The 13618-nt window shown below is 40.1% G+C and overlaps 1 protein-coding gene across 1 annotated transcript in view; it reads right to left on the reverse strand.

Annotated features, from left to right (window-relative positions):
* ENOX1 (ecto-NOX disulfide-thiol exchanger 1) overlaps positions 1-13618 on the reverse strand; it is a 554859-nt gene that overhangs the window by 213369 nt on the left and 327872 nt on the right. Inside the window, exons 5-6 of the mRNA XM_073894310.1 lie at positions 2307-2450; positions 1088-1225 (exon numbers count right to left, since the gene is read on the reverse strand). Of these exons, the coding sequence (XP_073750411.1) occupies positions 1088-1225; positions 2307-2450 (282 nt within the window). The remainder of the gene's footprint in view (positions 1-1087; positions 1226-2306; positions 2451-13618) is intronic.

The raw sequence follows: 13618 nt of genomic DNA on the forward strand, positions 1-13618 counted from the left end.
TCTACCTGGTGTGTACCGTCTACCCTCATCTAACTTGATAGGCAAAAGTGAATTGTTCTTCTGACTTTAAAACAATGACATAACATATATACTGACTGTTGCCTTTCCATTGCAAATTCCGAGAGGACAGGGACTACACCTGCTTTGTTTACAGCTGGAGGCCCCACACCAGGACAGTAACTCAGTAAGTACTTGCTGAATGAACCGATGAGTGAGTGAGTGAATACTGCAAATCTTAGGTATCTTCACAGACAACTTAAGTCCTACCTCCCTGATAATATCTTCTCTTAAAGCCCCAGTGGTTCATCCTCTGGAAATTACTACATTATTAGCCTGCACCATTACTTAACACCTGATTCTGCACATTATTTTTATTGCTGTTTTTTGCTGCTCTGTTTTGCAATTTAGGGAGACACAGTCCTCAAAGACACACACACACACACACACACACACACACACATTCTGTTTCCCAAAGTACTTGTTATAGGGCACATGGAAAATCCTCAATAAACATGTATTAAATGAACTGATGAAATCTTTTAACTGGCCTTCTACTTTGTGACATTTCTAAACATTTTCTGTATTGGATGCATTGTATTATGATTCTAAAGTGTGATGGGAAAAATGTAGAATATGGAGTCAGCTGAATTGGGTTTCTAGTTATGCTTCGTCAGTGCTGGAAAAGCCAACTAAAGGCTTGTCCTCTGCTTCCCTGTCTGTTACATGGGAACATTAACAAATAAATAAACAACATCTCCTTGCCTCAAAAAGATGACTGTGGAATCAAATGGCGTAATGTATGTGAAAGAGTTTTGCGAATTGGAAAGCAAATGTTAGCTCTTCTATGTAGCAATTAAAAATATGAACTTGATATTGCAATGCTACAGAAGATACATGGCTTTTTTCCGAGAATGGTTATTAGGTAGGAGAGTGAGGTGACGAGAAGAACCTCCAGCACAGCCTGCCAAACATGCCCCTGGTCATAAAGCACAGACTCTACTCAACATTTTCGTGTGAGGGAGATGACTGGGCCCCCGTCCCCCACACCCTCTGGCACTGCCACAAATCCCTTCAAACCCAAGCTTACCGGACACGAGCTGCTGTCCAGGCAGCCCCACGGGAACCATGCCCAAGTTATTCATGGCGGTAGCCCAGGCTGTGGGATCTGTCACGGACATGTTGAGCTGCGTGGTGTCTATCGCTATACTCCCCAAACCATCGGCTGCTGTGGGGAGAAACAAACCGTGACTTCCAGTCAGTAGGTGAGAGCGTTTGTTTTAAAGGAGAGCACACATTTCTGGAGACGTGAGACTTCATTTAGCACATTCCCAAACCACACAAAAATAAAGCACTGTAATCTACAGCAGTGTTTTCTCCAGATGTAAACATGAAAGAGTTTCCAAATACATTCTGGGAGGAAACTTAATGACATGTAGTGTGTATTATACACAGCATGCCATTAAGAAAGTACTCCTGGAAAAACAAAACAAAACACACAAAACAAAAAAACACCTGAAGAACTGCTGCTCTCTCTCTCAGTGAAAAAACATTAGTTAAGTTCCAAGGTTGAGAGGCAAAGCAGGACCACTCCTTTGGTAAGTCAACTGGCTTAGTAGACTAAAAATAAATACAATCATCTGCTTCTGAGGAGAATTCTGGAGCAGGCACACCTTCTAACTAATTAATAGAATCTTTAAGGGCGCCTGGGTGGCTCAGTTGGTTAAGCAACTGCCTTCAGCTCAGGTCATGATCCTGGAGTCCCGGGATCGAGTCCCGCATCGGGCTCCCTGCTCGGCAGGGAATCTGCTTCTCCCTCTGACACTCTTCCCTCTTGTGCTCTCTATCTCTCATTCTCTCTCTCTCAAATAAATAAATACAATCTTTGAAAAAAAAAAAAAGAATCTTTAAAAACATTGTCAAGTAGCCAAACTGGTCCTGACTGAATTCATTAGTGTTACCTTGTAACATATTCTTTCCCTTCTAAGCTTTCTGGATCATTACATTAAAGAAATGCAGGTGTCTGCCTAAAATGACTCCTCCAAAATATTTCTTCCAAGTTCAGACTTTCATCAAAACAAAATAAGCCAATAAATAATATTAAAAACAAATAGCACAGAGCTTTAAAAAAAACTCAGCAAAATATGTACAATTTGACTTAATGCTTCTGGATGTACACTAGTTGTACGGCCTGGTTTCTATAAGGATAGCAGGTTCCCAGGTCAATGCACCTGTTCATGGCCGGGCAAGCTTTTCCACTAACTCAGAACACCTTGCTGTGTCCTGTGCTGGCCGCCCCTGACATTTACCTGCAGCCATCATCTGAGGAAGCTGCTGGGGACACCGGGTGATGCTTTCAACGCCACCTGCATCTACTACTGAATTAGGAGCATCCTGGGTGGCAGGAACGCTCTGATGGCTGAGTGCAGGGTCCCCACGGATGTCATCGGATTCTGCAAAAGGGGAAAGCGGTGTGGTGAGTGATCGTGACAGTGACCTGAGGGAGGCTTCGAGGACAGAACTGTTGTCTAGGCAAAAACAGACAAGCGACAACGGACAAGTTACGGTCACAGAGTCACGGGCATGGGGCCCAGAGCAGGAGCTGCTTCCGGCACCCCAGCAGCTGGGTCCTGCCTGGGTTCCCAGCTCTGGGTGCTGGGCAGCCTGAATAAGCAGCCCCATGCGCGAGCGAGTGAGCAAGCGAGCAGCTAGTGCCTTGCCTCCTCCTGAAGACACATCACAGATGGGCTTATCAGCCCCTGAACAGCCTCTTCCACATACTACACATCAATGGAGAGGGCAGACTCAGGGCTAAATATGATTTTTTTTAAAGTTAAAAAATTAATTGATGTTATTTTGGAAGACGGTCGTCTGTGAAATGTATTCGGAGAGGGAAAAAATAGGGAAGGAGAAGAGAAAGGCAAGAAGCTCTTCGCTGTGAGGCTGGTAAAGGAGTGCACCCAAATTACAATAGTCAGGAAAGGCAAAAGGAAAGAATGGCAGGCGGCTCAGAAAAGGAGATCGAGAGGATGTTGAGGCAGCAAAGGAAACGCAGTTGTTTCTTTTAGTTCTACGGAGATAAAGTGAACAGGGCACAGTTTGTTTGGTCTGAATTTTCCCTGGAGTCTCACAGCGCGCGCACACACACACACGTGCGTGCGCGCACATGTATTTTTATTAAACTTTTCAGAGCACTTTTCTAATAAAAACAAATAACAATAAAACATTAAATAAAGCTGCAAAGGAAAGGGTCCCTTTATTGCACACTATTTATAAAATGCTACGCCTTCTCTCCATTCTTAAAAACGCGAAACCACGGAATTCATACCTACATATTTTTTTATAATACGTATTTTAAGTGCACTTTAACCAGTTCAAAACTGAGAGACAAAACACTGCTTAGATGTGTGATCTGAGGAGATTGAATTTTAAGTAGATTTGATATAACAATTGAATTTAATTTAGGTATAAACAGAAATTTTTTTAAAGATTTTATTTATTTGAGAGAGAGAATGAGATAGAGAGCATGAGAGGGAAGAGGGTCAGAGGGAGAAGCAGACTCCCCGCCGAGCAGGGAGCCCAATGTGGGACTCGATCCTGGGACTCCAGGATCATGACCTGAGCCGAATGCAGTCGCTTAACCAACTGAGCCACCCAGGTGCCCCTCAAACTTAGGAATTTTTTTAATCCATATTTCTGCCAAAGGATATTGTAGAATTCGAGGTTATGGCCCATTTGTGCATATCTAGTGCAAAGTTTGGCCCTTTTATGGTATGCTCTTTTATTTCTTTGATTCTTAGGTACCCGAATCAGTACTCCCTTTGAACACTATACTGTCAAAGAAAACTCACTGCCTTTTGAGTATGAGTTTAGTTCAAATGGAAGATCAGATTTCAATGTTTCAAGGAGAGGTGAATAAAATGAGCAAATTGTTTCCATGGTCTCCACAAACCCCTAGTGTGAGACCAGAGGGCATGCCAGATAGTGGGGAAATTTTTCCAATTGTTTGTCAGCAAGGTGAAATATCATCATGCAATAGAAAACAATTCAACTCCAGGAGCAAACTGCACTCAGGACAAATGTTTTATACCTTGCAATTAAACTCTACTACCCAAACGAATTGAGAACTTGCTTATCTATGGTGAATCAATTATCTTGGGCAATGGATGCCTTCGGATGACAAGTCTCACCATAGAAAATCAACTCAGTAACATTAAGACATAGCTAACCTAAATGTGTGCCCTTTGGCTACCCACACACCAGCTATATTTCTATGATGAAACTTGAAAGCACTTTCCCCTCTCCACCTCCAGCCAGTTCAGATCACCACAGCAGAGTCTGGCTACACTGTTCATTCTTAGACTCAAATGGCCATGTAGTAGAGTCATTTCAGATCATTGCAAGTTCACTGTCTTCCTTTATCTTCCCAAATGAAGTTTAGTTGGCTGGCTTCCTTCCAGCTTGGGTTCTCCCCAAATGGGCATTAATCACAACTTTCTGTCCAATGAGTCTACGGTTCTGGAATATTACAGCAGAGAACATCCCTTTACTTTGTAGACTTTACAACTTGTACCTGACCAGCCATATTTCACCTTGACTCTTTGCAACAGTATTTTAGGGATGGTGTCAGCTTTCCATGGCTCCATAACTGTCTGTTCTGATGGTAGTTTTTTTCTTTAGTGATTATGGTGTTACAAAGGGGCATCAAATGTCCTGGGGGCCCATTGTGCCTACCCACACTTTCATGCCCATCCTAAACGGATGCTGTTTCATTGAGAGCATCATTGAAACAAAAACAAGCAAAACCCCATTGCTTTGTTGGCAAGATGTGGTTTGTAAACCTGAATGTTTGTAAACGGAGACTCTGTGACATTTCTTACATGTCTGTAATCTACCAACCCAATGGTTTCAATGTCATACAACTTCATGTCACTACTGTGTACCCAGAATGGTAAGTCTAAAGTAAGTTCTACAGCATCTTAGGCATATCCAAGAGTCTCAAGGATGCCATGAAATTCTTCTAAAAATGTAAATTTCCTTGATGCTCAGACGAAAGATATTTTTAATTAATTACTGCCTAGTAATTTATGAATAGCGGCAATTTATGAATGATTTTCATACTCTACTAACATCTATCGTTTCTATTGAATACCTGCCTCTTTAGATGACTCAAAACCATAATGCCTAATTTATCATTCAAATCAATTTCTCTGCCTTAGTGTTATTTCTAAACTATAGAAAAGATTAATATTGTTAATGGTGTTTATTTACACACAGAGATGCGGGGAGTTAAAAAATTATAGCTAATAAAGTACTTTGAATATAGTAAGTGCTAATTATTATTTTATTTGGAAGTGTAGTGTTTCTATTAAGGTACCTTGGGATCTTACTGTTCTACTGGGTAATTATGCAATTAATTCTAAAACAGTAACACTTAATATTTCTAAAAGTAAGCATTGCCTTAGTTTTCTATTCCACACCTAAATGGTAGCAGAATGTTTCTTCATTTTCTACAAATCCTTTATAAAATAATATAATGTGATTTAAAAGGTGTATGATTTTTTTCCTCTAGGTCTTTTTGTGTCTGTGCAACTACGAAAGCTTTCAAGAGACTGATGACCAATTATGAAATTGGCAGTTTGAATTTATAGCTTTTAGTGCGATAAGATCATCACAAGACAATCAGATGTACAAAATGCCAAAGATAACAATGCAGCTTTATCTAGGGTTCAACTGAACTCTAACCCGTTCTTTGTTAAGGTACATTCAAGTACAAAACCTCATACTCAATTTAGTAACTGTTCAACAAGGATCTATTTATGTTCAGGATTTCACTAGGCTATATCAATGGGGTAAATAATTTTTGAAACTCACCAAGCCTATGCAAATACTATGTTTCCCCCTTCCATCCTCAAAAACAAACAAACAAATAGCAGGGGCTTAGCTCACTGTAAATAACACAACTCTTGCTAACCCTGTCCAACTTTTACAGGTCCCAAGGATACATACATGCTATGAATAATAAAACCCATCTGTAACTGTCTACAAAGCACAGATTGCTATAAAATGGGGGGGAGATGAGTTAAGTTTTGAAAATTCTCTTTCTTTTTAATTTAAAAGAATGATTTTGTTTGATGTTAAGTCCTCAGGTTCATGTCAACTTCAATAGAAAAATAATTACAGTGAGAAAATCATATTTATTAATGTGTTAAGAGTTGATTCCAAAGGAAACTTATTTCATATGACATCTGAATCTTATTTTATAGGAATTATTCATTAGCATTATCATGGCTTATACTTATAGCAAAAAGAGAAATGCATTCCTATCCAAAGTTCCACTTTTCTTTTCCAGCATGAAGAAAATATTTCACTTTGATGTTCAGGTAATCAGTAGTATACTCCTGGGGTTATAGAAATGTTCCCTCGCTTAAAAAAATACAGAATATTGTTAAAGAGATGTTATGTATTAACTCCATGATTTTTAAGCAACTGTATGAATAATAAGGGAGACATTTCTGCTTCCTATAATGGTAAACTAAGTAGTTCAGATAATTCTCCCACTGAGAAACAACTAGAAAAGCTTAATGTCTTTCATCTGTTTTATAAAATTCTATTATTCAAATAATCCCAAAGGACACACTCTAATTACTATAGAGGGCTACTAGGCTTCTAAGGAGAATGGGCCTGCCACGTACTGGGTCTTAATGTTTTACTAATCTTGGAAATGAGTAGCATCTGCAAGTTTTGAGGCAGAGTGGAATTGCTTTGCAAACTGTGGTCAAAGAGGACCCAAAGGCTAAGCGCTCTCAGGGGAAAGAAAGAAGGGATCTTGGGGACCACCCCTGAGAAAAAGGCACTTCGGACAAGAGAAATGACTGAAGCAGATTTTCAGGTGGCTCATTGGGAAGTACATAATGTATATAAGCATTTTCTTGTCCCCTCTATAGAAATGCCTGTAAAGTCTACATGACCCCTTAATTCTTAGCACTAATTTTGGGGGTGCTGGATGTGCTTTAGGGGAGCAGCTGATAATAAAGATTACCTAAGGTACCACATGATGAAGCATGATAACATTTTCAAATCTGTTAAATATACAGGATGTTGGTTATGAATGATCAGTATCTCCTGATTAGTAGAAATGAAAAGATTAAGGTTTTGAAGAAGAGATTTAGATTTAACTGGATTTTATGAAGAATTAGATTTTATGGGGGGATTTCTGATGAGAGAATTGTAAAGTCGGAATATTCTACCAAAGAAAGATACAAAGATTCTTCTCAGTGATGGAGAGAAAAGTCACCTCTTGGAGATGGTTATAGGCAGAGGCTGGAACTGGGCAAAGAGCAATTCAGGCAGAGCTAAACCTTACAGCACGTTTTGGCAAAGCCATGAAATCAAAAGGTCTTCTTTAATACCTAAACGGTTACTCATATATTTATAAAATCACTGAACTCTCTTCAAAAGTATCATGATTTGACATACACAGTGGCACGGTGCCCCTGAGGAGAGATGCCATTCCTGTAGTTCGTAGTTTTCTGTTTGTTCTCTAAACGAGAAGACAAAGGAGACATGGACTCCCTCTGCTGTGCTCCTATAGCTCCCTGGACCTTTATACCAGCATTTGTGACTTTGTATTCGAATCAGTTGTTTATGTCCATGTCCCTAATAAACAACAAGTTTACAATGATTAAGGAGACTAGTCATCTTTGCTTACCTTGCAGCAGCAAACATAGTACCCAAACTGTGTCAGATGTCCATGTGTTTACCCTCTCTCTCTATATATCTATATTTATAGATATCCATTAACGAGGGGGATGAGTTGACCCATTATATGTAATTATATATGTCATGTGTAATACAGTTATATAGATTATATATAATAGTTATATAGTAATTTATATGTAAATATATATTATATGTAAAGTTATGTTTATAAATTTATAAAATATATTTAAAGCAATATATAAATTGTATGTGTGTACATATATACACACACACACACACACATATGTTTTTCAAGTGAATTCAGTCATAGAAGGAAGGAAGGAAATTAAAAAGATAAATAAAATGAGGAGGAACTAATAAAGAAGCAAAGGGATAAATTTCAGTTCCAGGATCCAATTCCAAAGGCTGGAGGTTTGAAAGCTAAGGAACACAAAAGGGGACACTGCTTTTGGAAACTAGAACACAGATAAATTTAAAGTGTCAAAGGAAGGCAATTTAAAAAAAATGTTAGATCCTTCCAGATAAGCTTTGGTGCACTTAACAAGTCATTCTCCAAGATCTAAGATACCACACCTCCCTGGCAACCAATGTAGGGTCATAATCAGGTTACAGTGATGCTCCTCCTTGGTGAGGCTTCTTGCGGTTATTCTTTGAATGAGCTGAAATCTATAAATAACAGCATCCCCAGACCCAGTAAGCAGGACATTAGTGTAATAAGGGCATAGAAGTACATATATGCTAAAGAAGTGAAATCATTGGAAGAAAGGAAAAATTTCCTTTTGGCATGCACCACAGAGGACAAAAAGCAGGTCTGACCATTTCTCAAACAAAATGCTGTTAGGGATTTGTGATTACATCCTCCATTTTTCCACTCTGTCTAGCAGCCAGTTTTAAACTACAAATCATTGTCCTTCCATCTTAGGGAGGACATGGTTACTGAATGGATAATAAAGTTTTACCCATGACATGTCAGTTTTCAAAGAATTCAGTGTGGAGAGAGACAGAGACAGAGGGAGACAGAGGGAGACACAGAGAGAGAGAATATGAATGAGACTAGAACCAGAAGGGCTTCTTCTAAACTCATGAAATCAAACAAAATTACCAAATTTGCCAGAGACAGCTCAACCGGCACAGGCATGAGAATCGATAAAGCTGATTATCCTCTGACCAAGAAAAATACAATTTGGCATTACATTTATAAGTGTAGACGAATGACAAAAGTAAAATGATTTTGTTTTCAGGAAACCTACACTTTTAAAAAAAAATATTACATTTTATATTTCTAAATTGAACAAAATAATAAAAGAAAAGGCTTGAGACCTTAGGGAAAAAGTATTTCTCTTTCCATTTAAAAATGGAAAAGAAAATATGACGAGACGCTACTGTGACAATATGTAATTTCAAAGTCTTTGTATAGGCAAGTTTTAAAATACAGGAGCTTCCACACTTAGATTATTTCAGATTTTCTGAGAAGGGCAATATTACACCTGAAGGCTGTTTATGAAACATGTAATGGGTCAACTCATACCTCTTGTTAATGGATATCCACCAACCACATGCACAATATGCTGTCATACGTTGTTTCCTACCTTCCAAAATACACCTAGCACAGGGAACATTATCATTGCTGACTCTGCTGGTGAGTGAATTATTAAAGGAAGGAATCTCATCCATAAACATAAGCCTGGGTCCATTAAAACCAGAAGAGTCTTACTTTAAGCAAAGCTTTTTCTAAGTCCCTGAGGATTCAGGACAAACACACCCAGGTTCATAGAACATCAAGGTTCAAGCCCAAGATTTCATTAATTCCAACTTCTCCCAGATGTGGAAGTCCCCAAAATGTTTCTGGCAGGAAACTGTTTCAAGACAGCCTTGCCAGTTCACACGTTCTCCCTTCAGCTGAGTGTGCTTATCTGGAAAATAAAGAGCTCAGAGCTCTGCTCTTCAACCCTGCTTCTGTAGCCACATGTGGCCCCAGGAAAGGGACTCTTCTATCCCCTGAATAGGGGTGTTGAGGCATAACCACCCACCACGTAAGTCACAGACAAGTTTATGAATGTAAATAAGGACAGATCAGAGAATTGGTGCTTCCCTTCACCAGACAAGTTGGTCTCCTGTTTGCACGCTCTCTGTTCTCCTCACATTCCCATTCAAACGGTTGAGACTGAGCAAACACAATGCTGTAACTACACAGAAACTTCCCTGGGGATGGCGGAGCGATGGGCTGCGGAGAAAGAGCAACAGGGAGACCAAAGGAAGGAGTCCTTCTGAGAGAGAGGTAACACCTCCGAAATAGACTTTAGGTGGATTTCAGGCTTCAAAGAAACAGCCCTCAAGGTGTGAGGTCTATAAACCACGGATTCAGCCACCAATCAAAGAGTAATTTTTTATGCATGTATAGTGTATATGCATGTATATGGCATATAGGTCACAGGCTGGTCTTTTCGGCCGCACTTATACACAGAAAGCAAGTTATGTAAACATTATTATTTTCTTATATAAGAGAAGGCTGCAATATCCTTCTATAATTTGTGCTGTTTTGAACTCACTTTTTTCATTATGTACTCATTTTACACCTTGCCCCAACCATGAAAAACGTATTAAGCTACAAAGTGGAACATTTTAATTGTAGCGGGTGACTAACCGACCCTTACACGGCTGCAAACTCTGGTAAATGAATTATCTGTTTTCCAAAAAAGCCCTGATTAGAACTCTCTAATCTATGGAAATCTACTTGCAATAAAATCCAGATCAGACCCTAACCAGCCTGAGCCAGTTGCTCATCCTGATTAACATTTCTCCTCATTGGGTCACAAACAAGGTATTAGTTATTCTTTAAACTAATGTGCTCTTAATGATGCCTTTGCAACACGATGGATGACGTATTAGCCCTGCAGTCATGACCGCCTCAGGATTTACAGATTTAGCAGGATACCTCACCTCCACTGGGGTACCCTGGGCCAGAGATCTTGTTTTCTCTTCCCCTAAATGACCACACAGAGCCCTTGTTTATGGTCTGAAACCAGTGAGCAGGCTGGTGGGGGCTTTGGGTTCCTAGGGAGAGTCCTTTTCACTTTGTGGGGAGTCATAAATGCTGTGGTTACCTCACGGGGGTGGGCTAGTTGGAGGAGGGCTAACTCCTGGGGCAAATGAATGTACTAGAAAGTTCTACGCTGGCAGGGAGCATTCTGAGGAAGTGGGTCAAACCCTGGGTGCCACTGACTGTGTTCACCAAGCTTCAAATGGAGATGCTCAGATAAGAGGAAGGCCTTCAGGGCCTGAAAATATTCAGGTTCTTGAGACTGGAGGTTGGAGGGTATACAGCAAGGTGGCTCTAACCTCTAGGGATGTTTGTGATTCAGAAGCTAATAGAAAGACTGTCTTGGTTCTTTCTTGGTGAAGGCTTTATGTTCTAACTGCTTTTGGAGGTCAGGATCATCATCAGAGGTAAGGACTTGGCTGCACATAGTGATCTCAGCGAGGCCTTTATAACACACAAAACCTCCATGGAAGTTCCTGCCCCGAAAGGGGGGGTGGGATAAGGGCAATGGAAGGTTCCAGCGCTGAGAACAAGGCTGAAGGTCACTGGAAAATGCTGCTGCCACGGCTGTAACTCGATCTCTGCTCTCTATCTCCGTTACAGATTTCCATACAAGGGTGTAAATGTGCTATCCTCCACCCTACCTTCTCCCATTAATACTCGTTCTCCCTGTCAGTAGGAGGAGATACGTGCCTCTTAAGAATGTCATACAGAATCCTTCCGTACAAGGGAATGGCATTTGGAGCACTAAGCTCTTCAAACAGAATCTCTTTTTCTACTCCAATCTTCCAGATCAACAATGCATCTGCCCTGGGAAAGTAGCCTAGTTTTCTAGCTGTGGCTGTGTTATCAATTATGTACTAAAGGCATAGTCTACCATAATGTTGGAAAGCTGAAAACGTTTTGTGTCAACATACAGTGAAACATGCATCATCAAAACCAAATACTTATTTAATGAAACATCAGGAAATTTTGTGTTATGACAACTCTAATTATCACACTTATTAGTCATATAGACATCATTATAGTTGAAAATCATTTATAAGTGGGGCTTTCTCACATTGCAAAAAACTCCCGAGTCTGCACCATTATGGAAAATTCAGAGCTGGTTTCAAATGAGAGGAGTCACTTGTAGGCAAATAATTTCAAAAGCAGAATTACAGAAGTCCTGTCCAAAAGTCCTATAGACATAATGATATCAAACATCAGATATGAGTGCGTTTTGTGTGTTCAGTGCCATGTGGGGTGGGACCTCCAAAAGCAAAGTAAAGCTGTCGCCACTGGAGTCTGCAAAATTTTTTTTTTTTTTTAAGATTTTATTTATTTATTTGAGAGAGAGAGAATGACAGATAGAGAGCACGAGAGGGAAGAGGGTCAGAGGGAGAAGCAGACTCCCCGCTGAGCAGGGAGCCCGATGTGGGATTCAATGTGGGACTCGATCCCGGGAACTCCAGGATCATGACCTGAGCCGAAGGCAGTCGCTTCACCAACTGAGCCACCCAGGCATCCTGGAGTCTGCAAAAGTTTTAAATGGCTACTCGGAGGCACTGTCTCCTTCCTGCCTATGATGTGTGCGATAAGTAAGGCTCTATTTTCCCCTTAAATTTGCCAACCTCAGTTCAGGATCAAAGGCCATCCCCAGTTATTTCTTCACAAACAATTTATGTATTATCGGGGGGAAGATGGAGGAGGGGAGCAAAGACTGACCTGAAGAAACAGATACGAGAGGAAAACATCTGGCCTGTGGTACTGAATGTAATTTCAGGTTACCTTTAAAGTAATCACATTTATTTATGGTTTTATTATTTATAAAAAAAGAAATTATGCTAAATATGCTTTGTGGGAATTACAGAACGTTGCTATTGCTACCGTGGTTTATTATTTTCTCAGCAAGATGGCTTTAACCCAACCTCGACAAATATTTTAAATGAATCCCCACTAGCACTCTCGCACTTTTTTTTCTTCTCAGTCTTAATGAAAAAGATATTCTGCTCTTCAAGTCCTCTGATGTTCTTATTCTTATGCAATTCTAAATGTTATGGTTTGTTATAATGGTTATTGTAAAATAACGACAAAGCAAATGCCCATGTGGCGGCTCAACAGTGCAGTGTACATGGGGGTGTTCGACAGGGGTGTTCGACAGGGGCAGCGGCTGCCAACTCCAGATAGTCACCAGGCCTTGACCATGAATGCAATAAAAAAAATGACATTATGACTTGCATAATCAAGGAGACATGTGTTCACGTACTTCTCCAAAGGATCAACCTGACACAGTCGCTACGACACAAAGCATTTCAATTAATAACTGACCAACAAGGCTGACATCACTGGGAGACACATAATCAACACGAAACTAAATGCAGCATCCTTTCCAGGCTTCTCACAGTACAATCTCTGAATACTAAACTCTTACTAACAGGAGACACAATCTTCATCCAAATACATGCCCCGAACCCTTGCTGCCATTCTAACCTGTGGATGCCACGGTCCCTTTTTCTCTGGTAGCAACATTTGCGGTGGTGGAATGCAGTGACACAGTTCTTTCCAATCTGAGAATGAACGTCAATATAGGTTTGGTAGATGGAAATGAATATTCTTAAAAGGACACTTTTATTTTCAAGGTATTATTATTAACACGAATATGTTCAATGAGTTCAGGATGCAGAAGTCTGTAAGGTAAAGGGAGAATGTCATTCCCTCCACCCTTACCCCAGAGGCACCCCCTGGGAAATAGCTTCTTATGTAACAGCCCCACGTCTTTGATCTTATGAAAAATCAACAACCACCTATGAGATAGATGTTATTAGCAATTTTTTGCAAAAGATGAAAAGACTCAGAAAGTTAAGACTTTGGCTCATT

The sequence above is a fragment of the Callorhinus ursinus genome, unplaced genomic scaffold (assembly GCF_003265705.2).
Source record: "Callorhinus ursinus isolate GAN/ISIS: 27379988/994484 unplaced genomic scaffold, GSC_fseal_2.0 scaffold7, whole genome shotgun sequence".
Taxonomy (NCBI): Eukaryota; Metazoa; Chordata; class Mammalia; order Carnivora; family Otariidae; genus Callorhinus; species Callorhinus ursinus.